This window comes from Dendrobates tinctorius, unplaced genomic scaffold (assembly GCF_039654945.1).
Source record: "Dendrobates tinctorius isolate UK_male_01 unplaced genomic scaffold, ASM3965494v1 ptg000223l, whole genome shotgun sequence".
In the NCBI taxonomy this organism is placed as follows: domain Eukaryota; kingdom Metazoa; phylum Chordata; class Amphibia; order Anura; family Dendrobatidae; genus Dendrobates; species Dendrobates tinctorius.
Genome location: NW_027361890.1, coordinates 17,122,298 through 17,140,831, shown reverse-complemented (window position 1 = coordinate 17,140,831; position 18,534 = coordinate 17,122,298). Strand labels below are relative to the sequence as shown.

At 44.2% G+C, this 18,534-nt stretch overlaps 1 protein-coding gene across 2 annotated transcripts in view; it reads right to left on the bottom strand.

Moving 5' to 3' along the window:
• The window catches only part of PLCG1 (phospholipase C gamma 1), a 165,656-nt gene that overhangs the window by 57,630 nt on the left and 89,492 nt on the right, over positions 1-18,534 (bottom strand). For both annotated transcript variants that reach the window (XM_073555356.1, XM_073555355.1), the window contains exons 5-8: positions 14,863-14,947; positions 3,612-3,695; positions 3,185-3,207; positions 1,131-1,203 (exon numbers count right to left, since the gene is read on the bottom strand). In XM_073555356.1, the coding sequence (XP_073411457.1) occupies positions 1,131-1,203; positions 3,185-3,207; positions 3,612-3,695; positions 14,863-14,947 (265 nt within the window). The remainder of the gene's footprint in view (positions 1-1,130; positions 1,204-3,184; positions 3,208-3,611; positions 3,696-14,862; positions 14,948-18,534) is intronic.

The window sequence follows — 18,534 nt, the reverse complement described above, 5'->3', positions numbered from 1 at the left end:
TAATTCTTCAGCATACCAAGACATTTTGGACTATTGTAGCTTCTAACTTTGTGAGAACAGTTTGAAGAAGGATTTTTTTTTGTTAAAGCATGACTGTGCCCCAGTGCACAAAGCAAGGTCCATAAAGGCATGGTTTGGTATGGAAGAACTTGACTTGACATAAACCCCATCATATTGTGAGGAACTAGAATGGCTATGGTGAAAGACAGTCCCTATTGTCCAACAGCAGTGCCTGACATCACAAATACACTTCTAGATAAATGGGCAAAAATTCCCACAGACACAGTCCAAACTGTTGTAGAAAACCTTACTAAAAGAGTGTAAGTTGTTTTAGCTACAAAAGGGGAAAACTCATTCCATATTAATACCTATGGATTTTGAACGTGCCATAAAAGAGCCTGCAGGTGTACTGTGTAGGTGTCCAGATACTTTTGTCCACATAATGCATTTACATATCTGATACATTCAAGTTTTTTTTTCTACTTCCAGGCAATACATGGGAAACCTTTTGTATCCCTAAACCATAAGAATTCATAGGTAATGTTGGGTGTCCCATTGTTCTTACAGGATGGTTAGGGCTATGTTCCTCCATGGCCATCATATTGTTTGTATACTTTATCTCTTGTAATTATAGAAAATGTGAAGCCCATGAATTTAAATAACCATATTTCATATCACTGACAAGTCCCTCTGAAATTAGAACATTTTGTGGAATCCCATGTGAGAAGAGGTTATCATTGCCAGGATAATGGCAATAAAACCCCCTAATTTTACCAGCTTTACATGAATCTCTAACTCAATCGTCCGTTGCTTCCAGAAGACAAGGGACAGTAAGAGGAACACTTTCCTGTCTCGGTTATTCTGTTGTCACAAGTTACCCCATTCCCATTTGATGATTTCTGGGAGTCAGACCTCTGTCTGAGACCCCACTGGCCTAGTGTTTTAGGACTTAAGATAAACTTCACTGTTCCACCCCAGAGTATTACCTAGAATTTCTGTATATCATTCTAGTGATGGTGAAAATTCCAGAAAATTGTCAGTACTTGCAGTGGTTAGAAACTTCATTTAAAAAGCCTTCATCATTACACATGGTTTCTGGGTCCCCAAAATGCATGATTATTGTAGTTTACCTTCTGATATTCCAACAGAAAGCTCTGGAAATCCAGTAATGAGACTCGGTAAAGCTCTGGGCGCTCTCCACCTCTGAGAAGGACAAAAAAAAAAAAAATTAAGCAATCAAACATACATCTGTTTAAATGTATCTCCTACATTATTTTGTGATTAATTAAAGCAATACATAGATATATATTTTTCCTAATCTATTTTTTTTTTCTATGATTGTAGATTTTTAAATTTTATTTTCTCAAAAAGATTATGGGGATGGCCATCTTGCCTGTTAGCACGTCATCCACCAAGGCCATAGACCCCCAAAAGACAGGCTCTGACTCGTTGACCTCTACCATATAGCTTTTTGGGCATGCTCTATCATCATTGATGCAAGAGGAGACGAGCTGTGACCAGTGCTTATTATGGATCCTCTGCCATTTACTACATAGTGAGTGTGCCATCTCTCTTTATCCTGCCTGTGATGAGAATTAGATGAAAAGTGATGAGTCAACCTAATATTAAACTGTGGCCAGAGTGACATAGCAATTTTTTAGAATGATTTTTTTTTTTAAATAAGGATGAACCATTCTCTCAGGCTTCCTCACAGAGAGGGTAAGGCCGCAATGCAAGGAATTGTGGGAAGAAACCGGAACAAATTAATTTACGTGTATTATTTAAAAATCAGATGCTATTAAATGAAGCTTTATGCCATTCGGCATCTTTGCCGGCAATTGTCAGGGGCCTCCTCCTACAGCTCTGCTAGAAAGTCAACGCCGAGACGCTCCATTCAAGTATATATTACGTGCGGTCAGGGACTGGTGTCAGCATTCATTATACACGTACAGCAGGCGTCATCATTCCTACCCTACTAATACATCAACCCTATTTCACGTGTTGAGCACTTTCTCCTATAACAGCATTCTAAATATGGTGCACATACAAAAAGGGGGAACACTAATTGGATGGAGGAAAAAAAAATAAAGAAATCCCAGTATGCTGCGATTGACTGCGTATGTAGGGGGCTTGTGACATTATATATCTACAGGACACCTAACTATTCTTTCATCTATCTACGTCTGTATATATCAGGCTGTGTGCACACGCTGCGGATTTTGCTGCGGTTCCGCAGCGGTTTTGGCCGCTTTTTGCTGCGGTGTACAGTAGCATGATTCCCTATGGGAATCAAAAACCGCAATGCAGATGGTGCGGAATTTTCCACGCGGATTATCTGCGGTTTTCAATCCGCAGAAAGAATTGACGTGTCAATTCTTTCTGCGGATTCCCCTACGGTTTGCCATCTCCTCCATTGAGGAGATGAAAAACCGCAGGGCAAAACCACAGAGCAATCCGCAGGTAAAACCGCAGGTATTTTGACCCGCGGTTTCACCTGCGGATTTTACAAAATCCGTGAGGATGAATCCGCACCTAATCCGCAGCGTGTGCACACAGCCTAATATTGCTTTACTAGTTTTGTAAACTAGCTTTAAATTATATACAATATGTAAAAGATGTTAAAAATGCACTACATACGGATTACATAAGCATGTGATATGGATGCCATACGGATGCTGGGGTGGGGAAAATCGCTCAGTCGCATGACACCAGTCATGCTTTTTTTTTTTTGCTCAGATGTGAGTGAGGTCTTAAGAGTTCTTTTTTACGCTGGATCTGATGGTGAGGAGTGTCTGCTTAATGTGAGAACAGAGGCAAAGTGGGAAGCCCTGTGTGTAAGGACAGTGTCTAAAAGGGAGAGGGGGCATATGGTTTCGGAGGGATTTCTCTAGGGAAGCTTTGGCTGATGTTATACAGGTAATAGGGGACTCTTGGTGTCACTTCTGTGGGGTATGGGTAGTCTCTCAAAGCAAAATTTAGCTTAAAAAAAAAAAATGATAAAGGTTGGAGACCACCGTCTAAGATAGCTGTCCAATCTCAACCATCCTGTATGCAATGTGTATGGCCCTCTTTCATTATCATAGAGGCACTACTGCTACCACTCGCTTGGTCAGGTAGGTAGGACAAATTACCTGTAATTCATGATCACCTTTCATTTAGGAATAATTCAATTGAGGACACTCACCTTTCCAAGAATGGAAGTGGCATCTACAAGCAAAAGACAAGTGATGAGTAGGAATTTATGCAGAGCTTCAGACACCTTTCTCTGAAAATAGACTGTGGTTACAGTACTGTAGGTCTTCAGTAACCAAGGCCTACAGAAACGTTAAAGGAGCTAATGACTCAAGCGACATTCTGCATCTTTACAAACCACAGCAGCCTCTAGTTAGGTCAGCACCATCTTTCCTTTATGTTGCAGTTGGTTAATGAATTGTTTGGTTTCTTTTCCTTAAACTGTCCATTAACTGGTTAAATAAATTAAACTATAACTTCCCTACGTCTCTACCATAATCAGATTCCACCGCCCTGCCATAACAGATCACTGACTAAAGACTGGCTAGATCAGTGGAAAAATGGTATATAGAGACATTGGTCAGCTCAACATTACTTACAGTTTTCTGGGCATTGTACATGAGGGAGCGGTACAGCTGAGCAAACTGGGCATAGTTAATTTCTTGGTTCCTCTGTTCCACTTCCTGCAATGAAGGAAGAAGGAGAAATAAGTGAGACAAAAGGAGAGGATGGATGGATGATCGAAGTCTGCAAAATTACTAGAAGCCTCTTCAAAGAATATAATTTACATGGCGGCCATTACAATGATAGCTTCAGTTGCTAAGCACATTTGCTGGCTAGTCTACAAGCTGGCTCCATGGACTCCTTTGGTGTATGATGGTGAATGTTCACACAGGGATATGGAGACACACAGAGGATATGACACTGGTTTACCCCAGCATTGCAAAAAAATCAGAACCATTGTGAAATGGATGGGCAATAAGCCACAAGAAAGGGAGCAATCTTTCATTGCCCTCGTGAAAAGGGTAGTGTGTTGATGGAGGACTTTAAAAATAAAAGCTATATATCCCTGGAAGTTAGCAAACAAGATTTCAAGGGCAGTGAACAAAAGATAATAGGTGGCCCTGACCCATGGTGACCACCCCATAACATGCACTAGCTGTGGAATAACTCCCAATACCTTGTATACAAAAACACTTGGAGTAAAGACATCCACCAAGAGGAATAATTAAAATAGTTTTATTTTCAAAGACTCATGATTTTAACAAGAAACACATAAAGACGGGTCACATAATTAAAGAGCTCCATATGATGAAAAATTCAGGTGCAGAAAAAACACACACATGCAGCAATACAATGAGCAATGGAGTAAAGAGTGTATATTGGATATATAGATATGAATAAAGTGCCAGTGCTTCAAGTCTTACTCTAAAATATCCAAGACATCCCACATAGTGACCCCCGACGAAGCCCACACGAAACGCGCGTAGGGGCTAGGCTACACGTGTGGCATACTAATCAGCTATGGGTAAGCGATTTTGAATGGTTTCCAATATGTGGCCTCCAAATTGAGACTTTGAGCTATTATGCTGTGACGGCTTATTACCGACAGGTCCTCTTTTTGTTTCACATCCTGAACTTATGGGAAACAAAAATGCATTGTAGGTGGGTTACCCATTTCCATATGGCCGGGATACAAGATTTGGAAGCAAATTATCCATTTTCTAAAAGAATACAGAGGAATATCAAACACTGGAGCAGGAAGAGCGCTTGGGTTTTAGCTAGTCGGTGACTTTTGAAGAATTTCTCAAGCTGACCCCCAAAAATGTAGACAATTTCTGACAAAGTTTGTGGGTCTCTTTCCCAAAAATTAAGTCCCAGAATACATTTTTTTTTTTAAAAAAGTGAATAAATAGGAAAAAATTTTCAGCAGCAAGAAGAGGATGCAAGAGGTGGCTCAATGCAAGAGGTGTAGTGGACAGGGCTTTTCAGTATCCATTAAGTGTGCAATGATTTTCGAGATCGTATTTGGTAAGAAGTCTCTGGCTTGCGTTTTACCTGTTACAAAAAGGATGGGAACTCAGTGTAAGGCCAGATTATCTATAACAGGATAAAGTGATGGATGTGAGAGGAAAGATTGCAGCAGCTACTGGTAGTGTGGACCTGAAATGGCAATTATGGGTATGGGATTGAAGATGGAAATTTCTCTGCAGCATGTGGATGAGATTTGGAGACATATAGTGTTGAGCATTCCGATACCGCAAGTATCGGGTATCGGCCGATACTTGCTGTATCGGAATTCCGATACCGACTTCCGATATTTTTTCAATATCGGAATTCGGCATCGGAATCGGAAGTTCAGTTGATTGACGGCCTGACGTCATCATGATGCGCGGTGTGTGCGCATCATGATGCGCCGTCATTTCGGGCCTTCCGGGGGTCTCTGCCGGCCTGCCGGGGGGCTGTGCCGGCCTGCCGGGGGGCTGTGTGGACTGCCCGGGGTCTCTGCCGGCCTGCCGGGGGGCTGTGCCGGCCTGCCGGTGGTCTGTGCACCCTGTGGGGGTCTGTACCGGCCTGCCGGGGGGCTGTGCCGGCCTGCCGGGGGGCTGTGCTGATGTCCGGGGGTCTGTGCAAGCATCGTCCGATGGGACTACAAGTCCCATCGGGCGATGCCTGCTACCATGACAGTGATTGACACATTAGCCAATGATGGGACAGTAGTAGTCCCATCATCCGGCTAATGTGTTAAATGTTAAAAAAAAAAAAAAAAAAAAAAAAATGCTACATACATACTACATATATAATACATACATACTACATACATGCTACATACATACTACATGCATGCTACATACATACTACATGCTACATACATACTACATGCATGCTACATACATACTACATATATACTACATACATACTACATACATGCTACATACATACTGCATGCTACATACATACTACATACATACTACATACATACTACATGCATGCTACATACTACATGCATACTACATATATACTACATGCTACATACATACTGCATGCTACATACATACTACATGCTACATACATACCACATACATACTACATACATGCTACATATATACTACATGCATGCTACATACATACTACATGCATGCTACATACATACCACATATATACTACATACATACAATACATTCATACAATACATACATAGACATACAGTACATATAACATAGAGTAACATACTTACCAATACTTGTCACATTGTTCCCCGAAGCCATTGTCTTTCCGGAATAAATATTAACATAACAAACCACAAAAATACTCACCCACGATCCGAAGCAGTCCACGAGTGTGTCCCACGACGATCTTGGGTAGAGAACTGCAGCATCAGATGATGCTGCCGTTCTCTACGGGCTGCAGGAATCCAATGACGGAAGGTAGGTATCCTTCCGCACTGTATTCCTCCGCCACTTAAAAAAAAAAAAGTCCCTAGTCTCACTTTATGCCATTGCTGCGTGGGAATTTCCCACACAGCAATGGCATAAAGTGAGACTAGGGACTTTTTTTTTTTAAATGGCGGAGGAATACAGTGCGGAAGGATACCTACCTTCCGTCATTGGATTCCTGCAGCCCGTAGAGAACGGCAGCATCATCTGATGCTGCAGTTCTCTACCCAAGATCGTCGTGGGACACACTCGTGGACTGCTTCGGATCGTGGGTGAGTATTTTTGTGGTTTGTTATGTTAATATTTATTCCGGAAAGACAATGGCTTCGGGGAACAATGTGACAAGTATTGGTAAGTATGTTACTCTATGTTATATGTACTGTATGTCTATGTATGTATTGTATGAATGTATTGTATGTATGTAGTATATATGTGGTATGTATGTAGCATGCATGTAGTATGTATGTAGCATGCATGTAGTATATATGTAGCATGTATGTGGTATGTATGTAGCATGTAGTATGTATGTAGCATGCAGTATGTATGTAGCATGTAGTATATATGTAGTATGCATGTAGTATGTATGTAGCATGCATGTAGTATGTATGTAGTATGTATGTAGCATGCAGTATGTATGTAGCATGTATGTAGTATGTATGTAGTATATATGTAGTATGTATGTAGCATGCAGTATGTATGTAGCATGCATGTAGTATATATGTGGTATGTATGTAGCATGCATGTAGTATGTATGTAGCATGCATGTAGTATATATGTAGCATGTATGTAGTATGTATGTGGTATGTATGTAGCATGTAGTATATATGTAGTATGCATGTAGTATGTATGTAGCATGCATGTAGTATGTATGTAGTATGCATGTAGTATGTATGTAGCATGCATGTAGTATGTATGTAGTATGTATGTAGTATGTATGTAGCATGCAGTATGTATGTAGCATGTATGTAGTATGTATGTAGTATATATGTAGTATGTATGTAGCATGCATGTAGTATATATGTGGTATGTATGTAGCATGCATGTAGTATGTATGTAGCATGCATGTAGTATATATGTAGCATGTATGTAGTATGTATGTGGTATGTATGTAGCATGTAGTATGTATGTAGCATGCAGTATGTATGTAGCATGTAGTATATATGTAGTATGTATGTAGCATGCATGTAGTATGTATGTAGTATGTATGTAGTATGTATGTAGCATGCAGTATGTATGTAGCATGTATGTAGTATGTATGTAGTATATATGTAGTATGTATGTAGCATGCAGTATGTATGTAGCATGCATGTAGTATATATGTAGTATGTATGTTGCATGTAGTATGAATGTAGTATGTATGTTGCATGTAGTATGAATGTAGCATGTATGTAGTATGCATGTTGTATGTATGTAGCATGTAATTTTTTTTTTTTTTTTTACATTTAACACATTAGCCGGATGATGGGACTACTACTGTCCCATCATTGGCTAATGTGTCAATCACTGTCATGGTAGCAGGCATCGCCCGATGGGACTTGTAGTCCCATCGGACGATGCCTGCACAGACCCCCGGAGCCTGCACAGCCCCCCGGCAGGCCGGCACAGCCCCCCGGCAGGCCGGCACAGCCCCCCGGCAGGCCGGCACAGCCCCCCGGAGCCTGCACAGACCACCGGCAGGCCGGCACAGACCACCGGCAGGCCGGCACAGACCCCCTGGCAGGCCGGCACAGCCCCCCGAAAGGCCCGTACAGACCCCAGAGAGGCTGTACAAGGGCAGGAAAGGGTTTTTCTTATTCCGATACCGGAAGTCCCATAGACTTGAATGGGACTTCCGGTATCGGAATCGGCGATACCGATACTTTTTTTAAAGATCGGCCGATACCATCCGATATGATACTTTGAAGTATCGGACGGTATCGCTCAACTCTAGAGACATATCCTCTCTTTTTGCTGCTACTAACTAATATGTATGGGCATATTCTTACTTGTACCCTTGGGACTTTCGGTCACGATTACTACGATATGCCACCATGGGAAGGCAAGAACTACAGCCGTTCTATACTGGACAAAATAGGATGCTGTTGGAAATGCTGCGGGAAGGAGCTCACCAAATGTCACATGCATGTTTAGTAGCTCGTAAATACAGGTAAAACTCTGTAAAATCCCACGTATTTAAGAAAATTAACACTTTATCTACACCCAACTTTCTGTGACAGATTTTCAATGTGATTATATCTGCCCTATATACTTGCCATAGTCTTTTAATAGGTCCTCCTGTCTAGAAGGCCAATTTATATTGCAATTTTTAAAGGTTCCATTAATTAGTTTCTCTGTAAATCTGTCCGATGACTTTATTTACTTGGAAAACCCCTTAATGTAGTCTACAAAACATCTACCTATCAGCAAAACCTGACATATAACTTTCAGTTCCATCCACAAGGTCAGTAAAGAAAAAAAAACGCTTAAAATAGGAACTTTGTGGTTCACCACTGCCTACTGATTTGTGGTGTACATAAGACAAGACAGAAAACACCAAGGTTACTTACCGGTAGCCGGTTTTTCCGGAGCCCATGACGGCACACATGAGAGAGGGGATCCGCCCAGTCAGGACAGGAACCCTACTGAAGATAAAAGGGCGGTACCTCTCCCTCGCTTCAGTTGGTTTACAGAGCATGAGAGGCCCCCCGGGTTAGTACACATGGTAAAACTATCACCACATTATATCTAACTAAAAAAACACCCAAACTATAGTGCACACCAAAGGAGTGAAAAAGGGGGGGAATATACAGGTGCCGTCATGGGCTCCGGAAAAACCGGCTACCGGTAAGTAACCTTGGTGTTTTCCCGTCTCCCATGACGGCACACATGAGAGACTTTTGTAGAATAAGACACCTTAGGGAGGGACCACCGCTTGCAGCACCCTTCTACCAAAGGTTAGGTCAGTAGAGGAAGACAGATCAAGTCGGTAGTGCTTAAAAAAGGTCGAAGGTGAGGACCAAGTAGCGGCTTTACAAATTTGTTCAATTGATACCTCAGCCTTCTCTGCCCAGGAGGTAGCCACGGCTCTGGTGGAGTGAGCCTTGATGCCTTCTGGAACCGGAGCGCCACTTGCGGAGTAGGATAACATAATGGCCTCCCTGATCCATCTGGCAATGGTACTCTTAGCTACCCCGTGCCCTTTTCTACTACCCTGAAAGGCTACAAAAAGGGGCTGATCTTTCCTCCACTGACTAGTTACTGACATATATTGTAATATGGCTCTTCTTACATCTAATGTATGGAACTTTTGCTCCCCAGGGTTTCTAGGATTGTTGCAGAACGATGGCAAGGAGATCTCCTGAGTCCTGTGAAACTTTTGGACTACCTTGGGGAGATAGGCCGGGTCTGGTCTTAGAACCACTCGATCCTCCAATATCTGTGTATATGGAGAACATATAGACAGAGCTTGAAGGTCGCTGACTCTTCGGGCTGATGTTAAGGCTACCAGTAAGACAGTTTTAAGTGTAAGTAGCTTTGGTGACAGCTCTAGTAGTGGTTCAAAGGGGGTCTTTGGTTAAAGCCTCTAAGACTAGGTTGAGGTCCCAGGGTGGTATCTTTGGGATAATGACCGGCCTTGACCTGCCACAGGACTTTATGAATCAGGACACCCACTTATTGGCTGCTAAGTTGCAGTTATATAGGGCCCCCAAAGCTGAGACTTGAACTTTGCGTGTGTTAGTGGCTAACCCCAGTTGTAGCCCCGACTGTAAGAACTCTAGGATAGGTCCCACTGGCGCTACATCCTCCAAGGGTTCCCCCATGAAGTCTAGGAACTTTTTCCACGTTCTACCGTAGATTTGGGATGTTATAGGTTTCCTACTTTTCAACAAGGTGGAGACTAACCCTGGAGAGAATCCCTGGCGACTCAGTAGCGCCCTCAAATTCCAGGCTGCTAGATGGAAGCCCTTCACTTGAGAGTGGACCACTGGTCCCTGGGAAAGCAGGTCTGGAATCTCCGGTAGTATCCATGGATCTGTCACTGACATGAGCCTCAGAAGGGAAAACCAAGGTCTTCTCGGCCAGAATGGAGCTATAAGAATTATTCTCGCTCGATCCTCCCTGATTTTCCTGACCACTACTGGGATCATTGTTATCGGGGGAAATGCATAGGCCAGGATGAACTTCCAGGGTATCTGTAGGGCATCTACTGCGAAGGGGTTTTCCCTTGGGTTTAGTGAGCAGAACTTCCTGACCTTCCGGTTGTGTGCGGTAGCGAACAGGTCTATTTCTGGTTTGCCCCAGGCCTGAACTATTTGTTTAAAGACTTGGGGGTTTTAGGGACCATTCCCCTTGTCTTAGATGCCTGCGACTCAGGAAGTCTGCTTGTATATTTTCTGCCCCCTTAATGTGCAGTGCTGTGATGGATAACAGATGTTGTTCTGCTAGCTGGAAGAGTAGATCTGATATTTGCATGAGGCCCCGAGATCTCGTTCCCCCCTGATGAGTGATGTAGGCTACTACTGCCTCCTGATTGTCCGTCATGACCCGGGTGTGGCGGCCCCGAAGTAAGGGAAGGAAATGTTTCACGGCTTTTTCCACTGCCCATAGTTCTTTTACATTTGAACTCTGATCGTTTTCTAGTGCAGGCCAGGTCCCCTGTATTGTGTGGGATCTCAGGTGTGCTCCCCATCCTGTGGCACTCGCGTCTGTCGTAATGATGTCCTCGACTGGTTTTTGCCACGGGACACCGGCTGTTAGATTCTTCTCTACAGTCCACCAGAGCAGGGAATCTCTTACAGCCACTGAGAGACATAGTTTGCCTTCTAAATGCCCTTTTAATTGTTTCTGTGCTGACAGAACCTCCCACTGTAGTTGCCTTAAGTGGTACTGCGCCCATGTTACTGCGGGTATGCATGATGTCAGTGAGCCTAAAAGGGACTTTGCGTTCCTCAGTCTCATATTTGGCCTTTGTATTGCCGTGTGAGCTAGGCCTCTTATCTTGGTCACTTTGCCCTCTGGTAGGAGGCAGCGTTGTTGCTCGGAGTCCAATATCAACCCTAGGAAGGATTGCTCTTTTACTGGGGTTATCCTTGACTTGGGGATGTTTACTATCCATCCTAGTCCTACTAGAGTTGCTATCACTTCCTTCACTTGATGTGTGCAGTGGGCCTCCGACCTCCCTATTACCAGAAAGTCGTCTAAGTATGGGACGATCACTATGTCCCTGGATCGCAGAAAAGACATTACTTCGGCCATCACTTTGGTGAATACTCTGGGGGCTGTAGACAGGCCAAACGGAAGGGCTGCGTATTGGTAGTGTCTCACCTGCCCCTGTATATAGAGCGCTACTCTCAAATATCTCTGATATTCCCGATGGATTGGGATGTGATAGTAGGCATCTTTTAAGTCTATCACTGCCATGAGGCAATGCTGGAACAGAATCTTTGTGGCCGTGTTGATTGACTCCATTTTGAAGGAGCAATTGTCTATCCATTGATTGAGTCTCCTCAGGTTGACAATGGTTCTCCAAGAGCCGTCTGGTTTTTGTATTAAGAAGAGGGGGGAGTAGAACCCCCTTCCTTCTTCTTGCACTGGGACTTCCAGTAGGACTTGTTTTTTCACTAGTCCCAAGACTTCCGTCTCCAGGGCCAGCTGTTGCTCTTGGGCTTTCCTTCTGGGTGTTATTATGAAGGTATGCCTGGGCGGACGGATGAATTTTATTTTCAAATCGTCCCTGATTATATTTAGGACCCATGTACTGGGGGAGATATTTGCCCAAGGCGGAAAGGAAGAGAGAAAGTCTTCCCCCTACCTCCGGCCCATGACATTGGGGAGATTTTTTTGAGGAAGTGGAGGGCCCTTTAAACATATAGCCCGATCCTCTTTTTTCTTTAAAGTCCCAGCTTTTTCTATCTCCCGGGGGACGACCCCTGTTAAATCTCCTTCTCCGAAAGGGCTGCTTCTTAGGTTCTCCCGGAAATCGGGGAAAACTTTTCTTCCTATCCCCCGCATGTTCCAAAATCTCTTCTAGTTTTTTCCCGAAGAGGAATTGGCCATCACATGGAATGGAACACAACTTATGCTTAGAGGGTAAATCTCCGGGACACCCTTTAAGCCACAGGGCTCGTCTTGCCGCATTTGACAGGCTTGCTGCTCTAGCTGTCAATCTTGCGGAGTCTGCAGAGGAATCTGCCAGGAAAGCCGCTGCTCCGTGCACCAGTGTCAGATTAGCTAGAATTTCGTCTCTAGGAACTCTATCCTTGATCTGGTCCTCTATTTGTTGCAGCCAGACCATGAGGGCACGAGCGGTACAGGTACCGGCTATTGCTGGCTTCAATCCCCCTGCTGAAGCTTCCCAGATGTGCTTCAGAAACCCATCTGCTTTCTTATCAAGCGGGTCTTTCAACACGCCAGAATCTTCTAATGGTAGCGATACCTTTTTTGAGGATCTGGCTACAGCCCCATCAATTTTTGGGACTTTTTCCCAGGTTTCTGAGTCCTTCTGGTCAAAAGGGTACCTCCTCTTTGATGTTGAAGGTAAGCCCCCTGACCGCTCCGTCTTTTTCCATTCCCTGTCAATTAGTGCTTTTATTTTATCATTTACAGGGAAGGTACGTTTCCGCTTTTCCTCCAGTCCTCCAAACATTACATCCTCTAATGACTTGGGAGTTTTTTCCTCTTTAAGGCCCATTGTAGCTCTAATGGCTTTCACCAGCTTTTCCACGTCCTCCGTTGGGAAACATGGACGGCCGCCTATATCGCTGTCCGAAGAGGATTCTGAGGACTGAATAGAGGAAGAGGAGGTGGAGGGGGACAAAGATCTATCCCGCCCCTTCTGCCTTGGCGAGGCTTCTGAACCGGAGCTCCTTCTACGGTTTTTCTTTTCTTTTTAAGGGCTGCCTTTAGGGAACCTTTCACCTCCTGATGTATTAACTCCTTCAGACTAGTCACCAAATCAGGGGTCTCCTCCTGTATAGTCCTGTTTATACAGTCAGTGCAGAGATCTTTCTGCCACTGATCTGCCAGCGGGTCTTTACATAGAGCGCATTCTCTATTTTTGGTTTTGCTGCTGGCCTTTCTCGCCCCCTAGTGATCAAACAGAGAAAATGGAACCCCGTTACCATAAGGGTGACATTCACGTAGCTCACTCACCACTGCTGTCAACCAGGGGTACCGATCTCGGAGGCTCCTCAGATGCACTCGTGACGTTTCTCCTGGACGTCCCAGAGTCATGCCGGTTGCGCTTATGACTGCCGCTCCCACCACTTGAGCGACTGCTCCTGGTATGCTGGCGGCTCGGCCTGGCATCTGGCGAGAGGTCTTGCTGCTGACGCTGCTGCTGACGATGCTCGTCTTGCCCCACTTCCATCCTGAAGCCTTGGGCATGAGTGTGTCTTCTGTGGTCATCCCCCTTTTGTAAGGGGGATCCACTGCACTCTCCGCCTCCTCCGGTTACCCCCACAGCCCCTCCCCCCCCTGCCACGCTGCCGGGATCTCTCTCCACCGGTCGGCGTTGATTACCATGGGCACCGCCATCTTGGATTGCCGGCGCCGCCTCCCGACGTCACGCGGGCACGCCCCTTTCCCAGCGTGCCCTGCGCGTGACGTCAGAGGAGCGCGACCCGGAAGCGGCCGCTCCCTCAACGCTCCTGCGCTGTTCCAGAATAGGGAACTCGTATGGACCGGCAGAGGGGGGAGAGGGCGGCGCGGCAGCCACGGCAGAGCCCCAGGACCCCAGCCGTGCTGCTCCTGCGCCCGCTCGGACGCTGAGCCCCGGAGGACCCGCGGACGGCGCTTCCTCATCCCGACGCCCAGCGCTCAGGAGCCCAGCCTGATGATCTACGCCGGCACGGGAGAGGGGCAGGTAAGTGTGACCTGCTGTCTTCAGTTCACACGGGTCCCTGTCAGGACAGGAAACCCAACTGAAGGGAGGGAGAGGTACCGCCCTTTTATCTTCAGTAGGGTTCCTGTCCTGACTGGGCGGATCCCCTCTCTCATGTGTGCCGTCATGGGAGATGGGAAAAGGTGAATTATGCATTTAGACTAATGTTATTCAAGGGTTCTCTCATTATAGACATTGTCTCATCAGCAGATGTCTGATGAGCTGAAACAATGTGGCAGCTACAGAAGCACCATGCCACTTTGTCTGCCGTCAGTTCCCATTTGATTGGCTGCAAGGGTGCCATTAGTCAATGGTATTTTATTATAGTCAACGATAATCAATGCAACTCCAGGAAACGCACAGTGATGCTGAAAATGGAGCGACACGTACTTTCTTCTTGCATTGGCTGTACAGCAGCTGAATTTGAACATAGGTGGCACATCCTAGCGATTCTTTACAATTGTCCATGATGAGACAACCCTTTTATAAACAGTTTCTATACAGTATAACAATGTATGGACAAAAAGAGGCAAGTGAAAGCCTTAAACTCACAATAAGCCGATCACGTAGAAACCTCATGTTGGGAACTCTATAGTTAACCTGGGACAACATGCTCTTCAGGTCCTTCACAGAGATCCTAATGGAACAGAGAGAACATTAATTGTCTACATTGCCGCATAGTCAAGTGGCTCAGTCATTGGAAGACTTTATCCTACCGAAATATCAGATGAGGAGAATTTATGGGAGGAAGTGAGGACAATAGGATAGAGAACAAACATGTACGGAGGAGCCAGCCCGGCATCAATAATAATACTATGAACTTTACAGACTACACATTCTAAAGGAGAAAATATAAACAGGCGTTTGCGGGCAGAGACGACTATATATATATATGTGTTCTGGAAATAGTGTGTAAGCCGATAGGAACTGCCAGCTTGTAGGGGGAAGGACACAGGTCTCCTTGCTTTGTAAGAAAAATCAGGCCTGATGTTTATAATTCTATAGGAATATGAGTCAAACATTTTCATCTATCCTAGTTCTTGCAATCCCAGCTCTTTGGTCTACCCCAGTTCTTGCAGCCTTCCATATTCTTATGGAAACATACAATTCTTTTAAAGGCAATGTCTATCTTCCCAACCATTTAAGTGTTCCAGTTCAGCCAACATAAAGCAACTTCGCAAGTAATTTAAATTAAAATGGTCTTGCCATTTTGAGCATGCAGATCTTCTGTAGATCTGTGTGTCTCCATGGTCATTATGCAAATTGTCTCTTCAGAGAGGAAGAGGACTAGAACTCTAGTGCCACCTATTGGAGGTAGCAATCCTAAAAGTCAATGTTGACACTTTAACGAGCCTAGTTACATGACTTAGGATAAAAGCCAAACCAGAATCTCCATTCTCCATGGTCACAGACTACAAACAAACTAATCCGATCCTGCAGTCAATGCACTTCTTTTGCCTTTCATATTGAGTTGCTCAGAACGAAGTCATAGTCTAATAGAAAGGTACCAAAAATGCATAATACCTAGAAGCCTACAGTGCCTTGCGAAAGTATTCGGCCCCCTGGAACTTTTCAACCTTTTCCTACATATCATGCTTCAAACATAAAGATACCAAATGTAAATTTTTGGTGAAGAATCAACAACAAGTGGAACACAATTGTGAAGTTGAACGAAATTTATTGGTTATTTTACATTTTTGTGGAAATTCAAAAACTGAAAAGTGGGGCGTGCAATATTATTCGGCCCCTTTACATTCAGTGCAGCAAACTCACTACAGAAGTTCATTGTGGATCTCTGAATGATCCAATGTTGTCCTAAATGACTAAGGGTACCGTTACACCTAGCGACTCACCAGCGATCCCGACCAGCGATATGACGTGGTCAGGATCGCTGGTGCATCGCTAGGTGGTCGCTAGTGAGCTGCCACACAGGCAGATCTCACTAGCGACATCGCTGGGGACGGGGGTCGTTACTTACCTGTCAGACGAGGCGATCCTGCGTCCTCCCGCCCGGCTCCATGCGTCGCTCATCGTCACAGCAGGAAGCGCCGCAGGAAGTGACCGACGAGGAATGGTCCAGGAGCTTCTCGCGCGATCAGCGATAACCAGCGGGGGGAGCCGGTCGGAGGCAAGTATCACATGCAGCGATATCGCTAGCAATATCGCTGCAACGTCACAAAATCGGTGACTTTACAGCGATATTGCTAGCGATATCGCAGTGTGTAACGGGGACTTTATGATGATAAATATAATCCACCTGTGTGTAATCAAGTCTCCGTATACATGCACCTGCTCTGTGATAGTTTCAGGGTTCTGTTTGAAGCACACAGAGCATCATGAAGACCAAGGAACACAACAGGCAGGTCCGTGATACTGTTGTGGAGAAGTTTAAAGCCGGATTTGGACACAAAATGATTGCCAAAACTTTAAACATCCCAAGGAGCACTGTACAAGCAATCATATTGAAATGGAAGGAGTATCATACCACTGCAAATCTACCAAGACCCGGTCGTCCCTCTAAACTTTCATCTCAAACAAGGAGAAGACTGATCAGAGATGCATCCAAGAGGCCCATGATCAATCTGGATGAACTGCAGAGCTCTATAGCTGAAGTGGAACAGTCTGTCTATAGGACAACAATCAGTCGTACACTGCACAAATCTGGCCTTTATGAAAGAGTGGCAGAAAGAAAGCCATTTCTCAAAGATATCCATAAAAGTGTAGTTTAAAGTTTGCAACAAGCCACCTGGGAGACATACCAAACATGTGAAAGAAGGTGCTTTGGTCAGATGAAACAAAAATCAAACTTTTTGGCAACAATGCCAAACGATATGTTTGGCGTAAAGGCAACACAGCTCGTTACCCTGAATACACCATCCCCACTGTCAAACATGGTGGTGGCAGCATCATGGTTTGGGCCTGCTTTTCTTCAGCAGGGACAGGGAAGATGGTTAAAATTGATAGGAAGATGGATGGAGCCAAATACAGGACCATTCTTGAAGAAAACCTGTTGGAGTCTGCAAAAGACCTGAGACTGGGACGGAGATTTGTCTTCCAACAAGACAATGATCCCAAACATAAAACAAAATCTACAATGGAATGGTTCACAAACGTATCCAGGTGTTAGAATGGCCAAGTCAAAATCAAGACCTGAATCCAATCGAGAATCTGTGGAAAGAGCTCGAAAACTGCCGTTCAAAAACAATCTCCATCAAACCTCACTGAGCTCGAGCTGTTTGCCAAGGAAGAATGGGCAAGAATTTCAGTCTCTCGATGTACAAAACTGATGGAGACATACCCCAAGCAACTTGCAGCTGTAATCGCAGCAAAAGGTGGCACAACAAAGTATTAAGTTAAAGGGGCCGAATAATATTGCACGCCCCACTTTTCAGTTTTTGAATTTCCACAAAATTGTAAAATAACCAATAAATTTCATTCAACTTCACAATTGTGTCCCACTTGTTGTTGATTCTTCACCAAAAATTTACATTTGGTATCTTTATGTTTGAAGCATGATATGTGGGAAAAGGTTGAAAAGTTCCAGGGGGCCAAATACTTTCGCAAGGCACTGTATATTAGAACCTTTTCATGGAACTGCAGGACTAAAGAGTTTGTTAATAGTGGTGTATAAACAAGACACACAGGTCTTCAAAAGGAGCACTAGAAAATATTCTATCAAGCTGGTTTTCAAAGTTAGTTAATTTTGGGTGAACTGAAGCAAAAAAAAATAAAAAAAATTGTACTTGCCGTGTACATAGCCTTCAGTTGTAACCCCAATTGACCCATCGTTCTTGTTTGTTATATATTCCACAACAGCTTGTGTTTTATCTAATTTTTCATCTAGTCATACTAAAACATGGGTGGTTACCAACAAGTCGATAGACATCTGGTTCAGTGTCACCACACATCTGGATTTGGTTCTCTTATCAAGCTGGGCATCCTTACTGACTAATCAATTGCTTATGCTCGGAAAATGAGCTCTTTGAACCTGAAAACAAATTTCCACCCAATGTTCTACCATATACAGTGGGGCAAAAAAGTATTTAGTCAGTCAGCAATAGTACAAGTTCCACCACTTAAAAAGATGAGAGGCGTCTGTAATTTACATCATAGGTAGACCTCAACTATGGGAGACAAACTGAGAAAAAAAATCCAGAAAATCACATTGTCTGTTTTTTTTTCATTTTATTTGCATATTATGGTGGAAAATAAGTATTTGGTCAG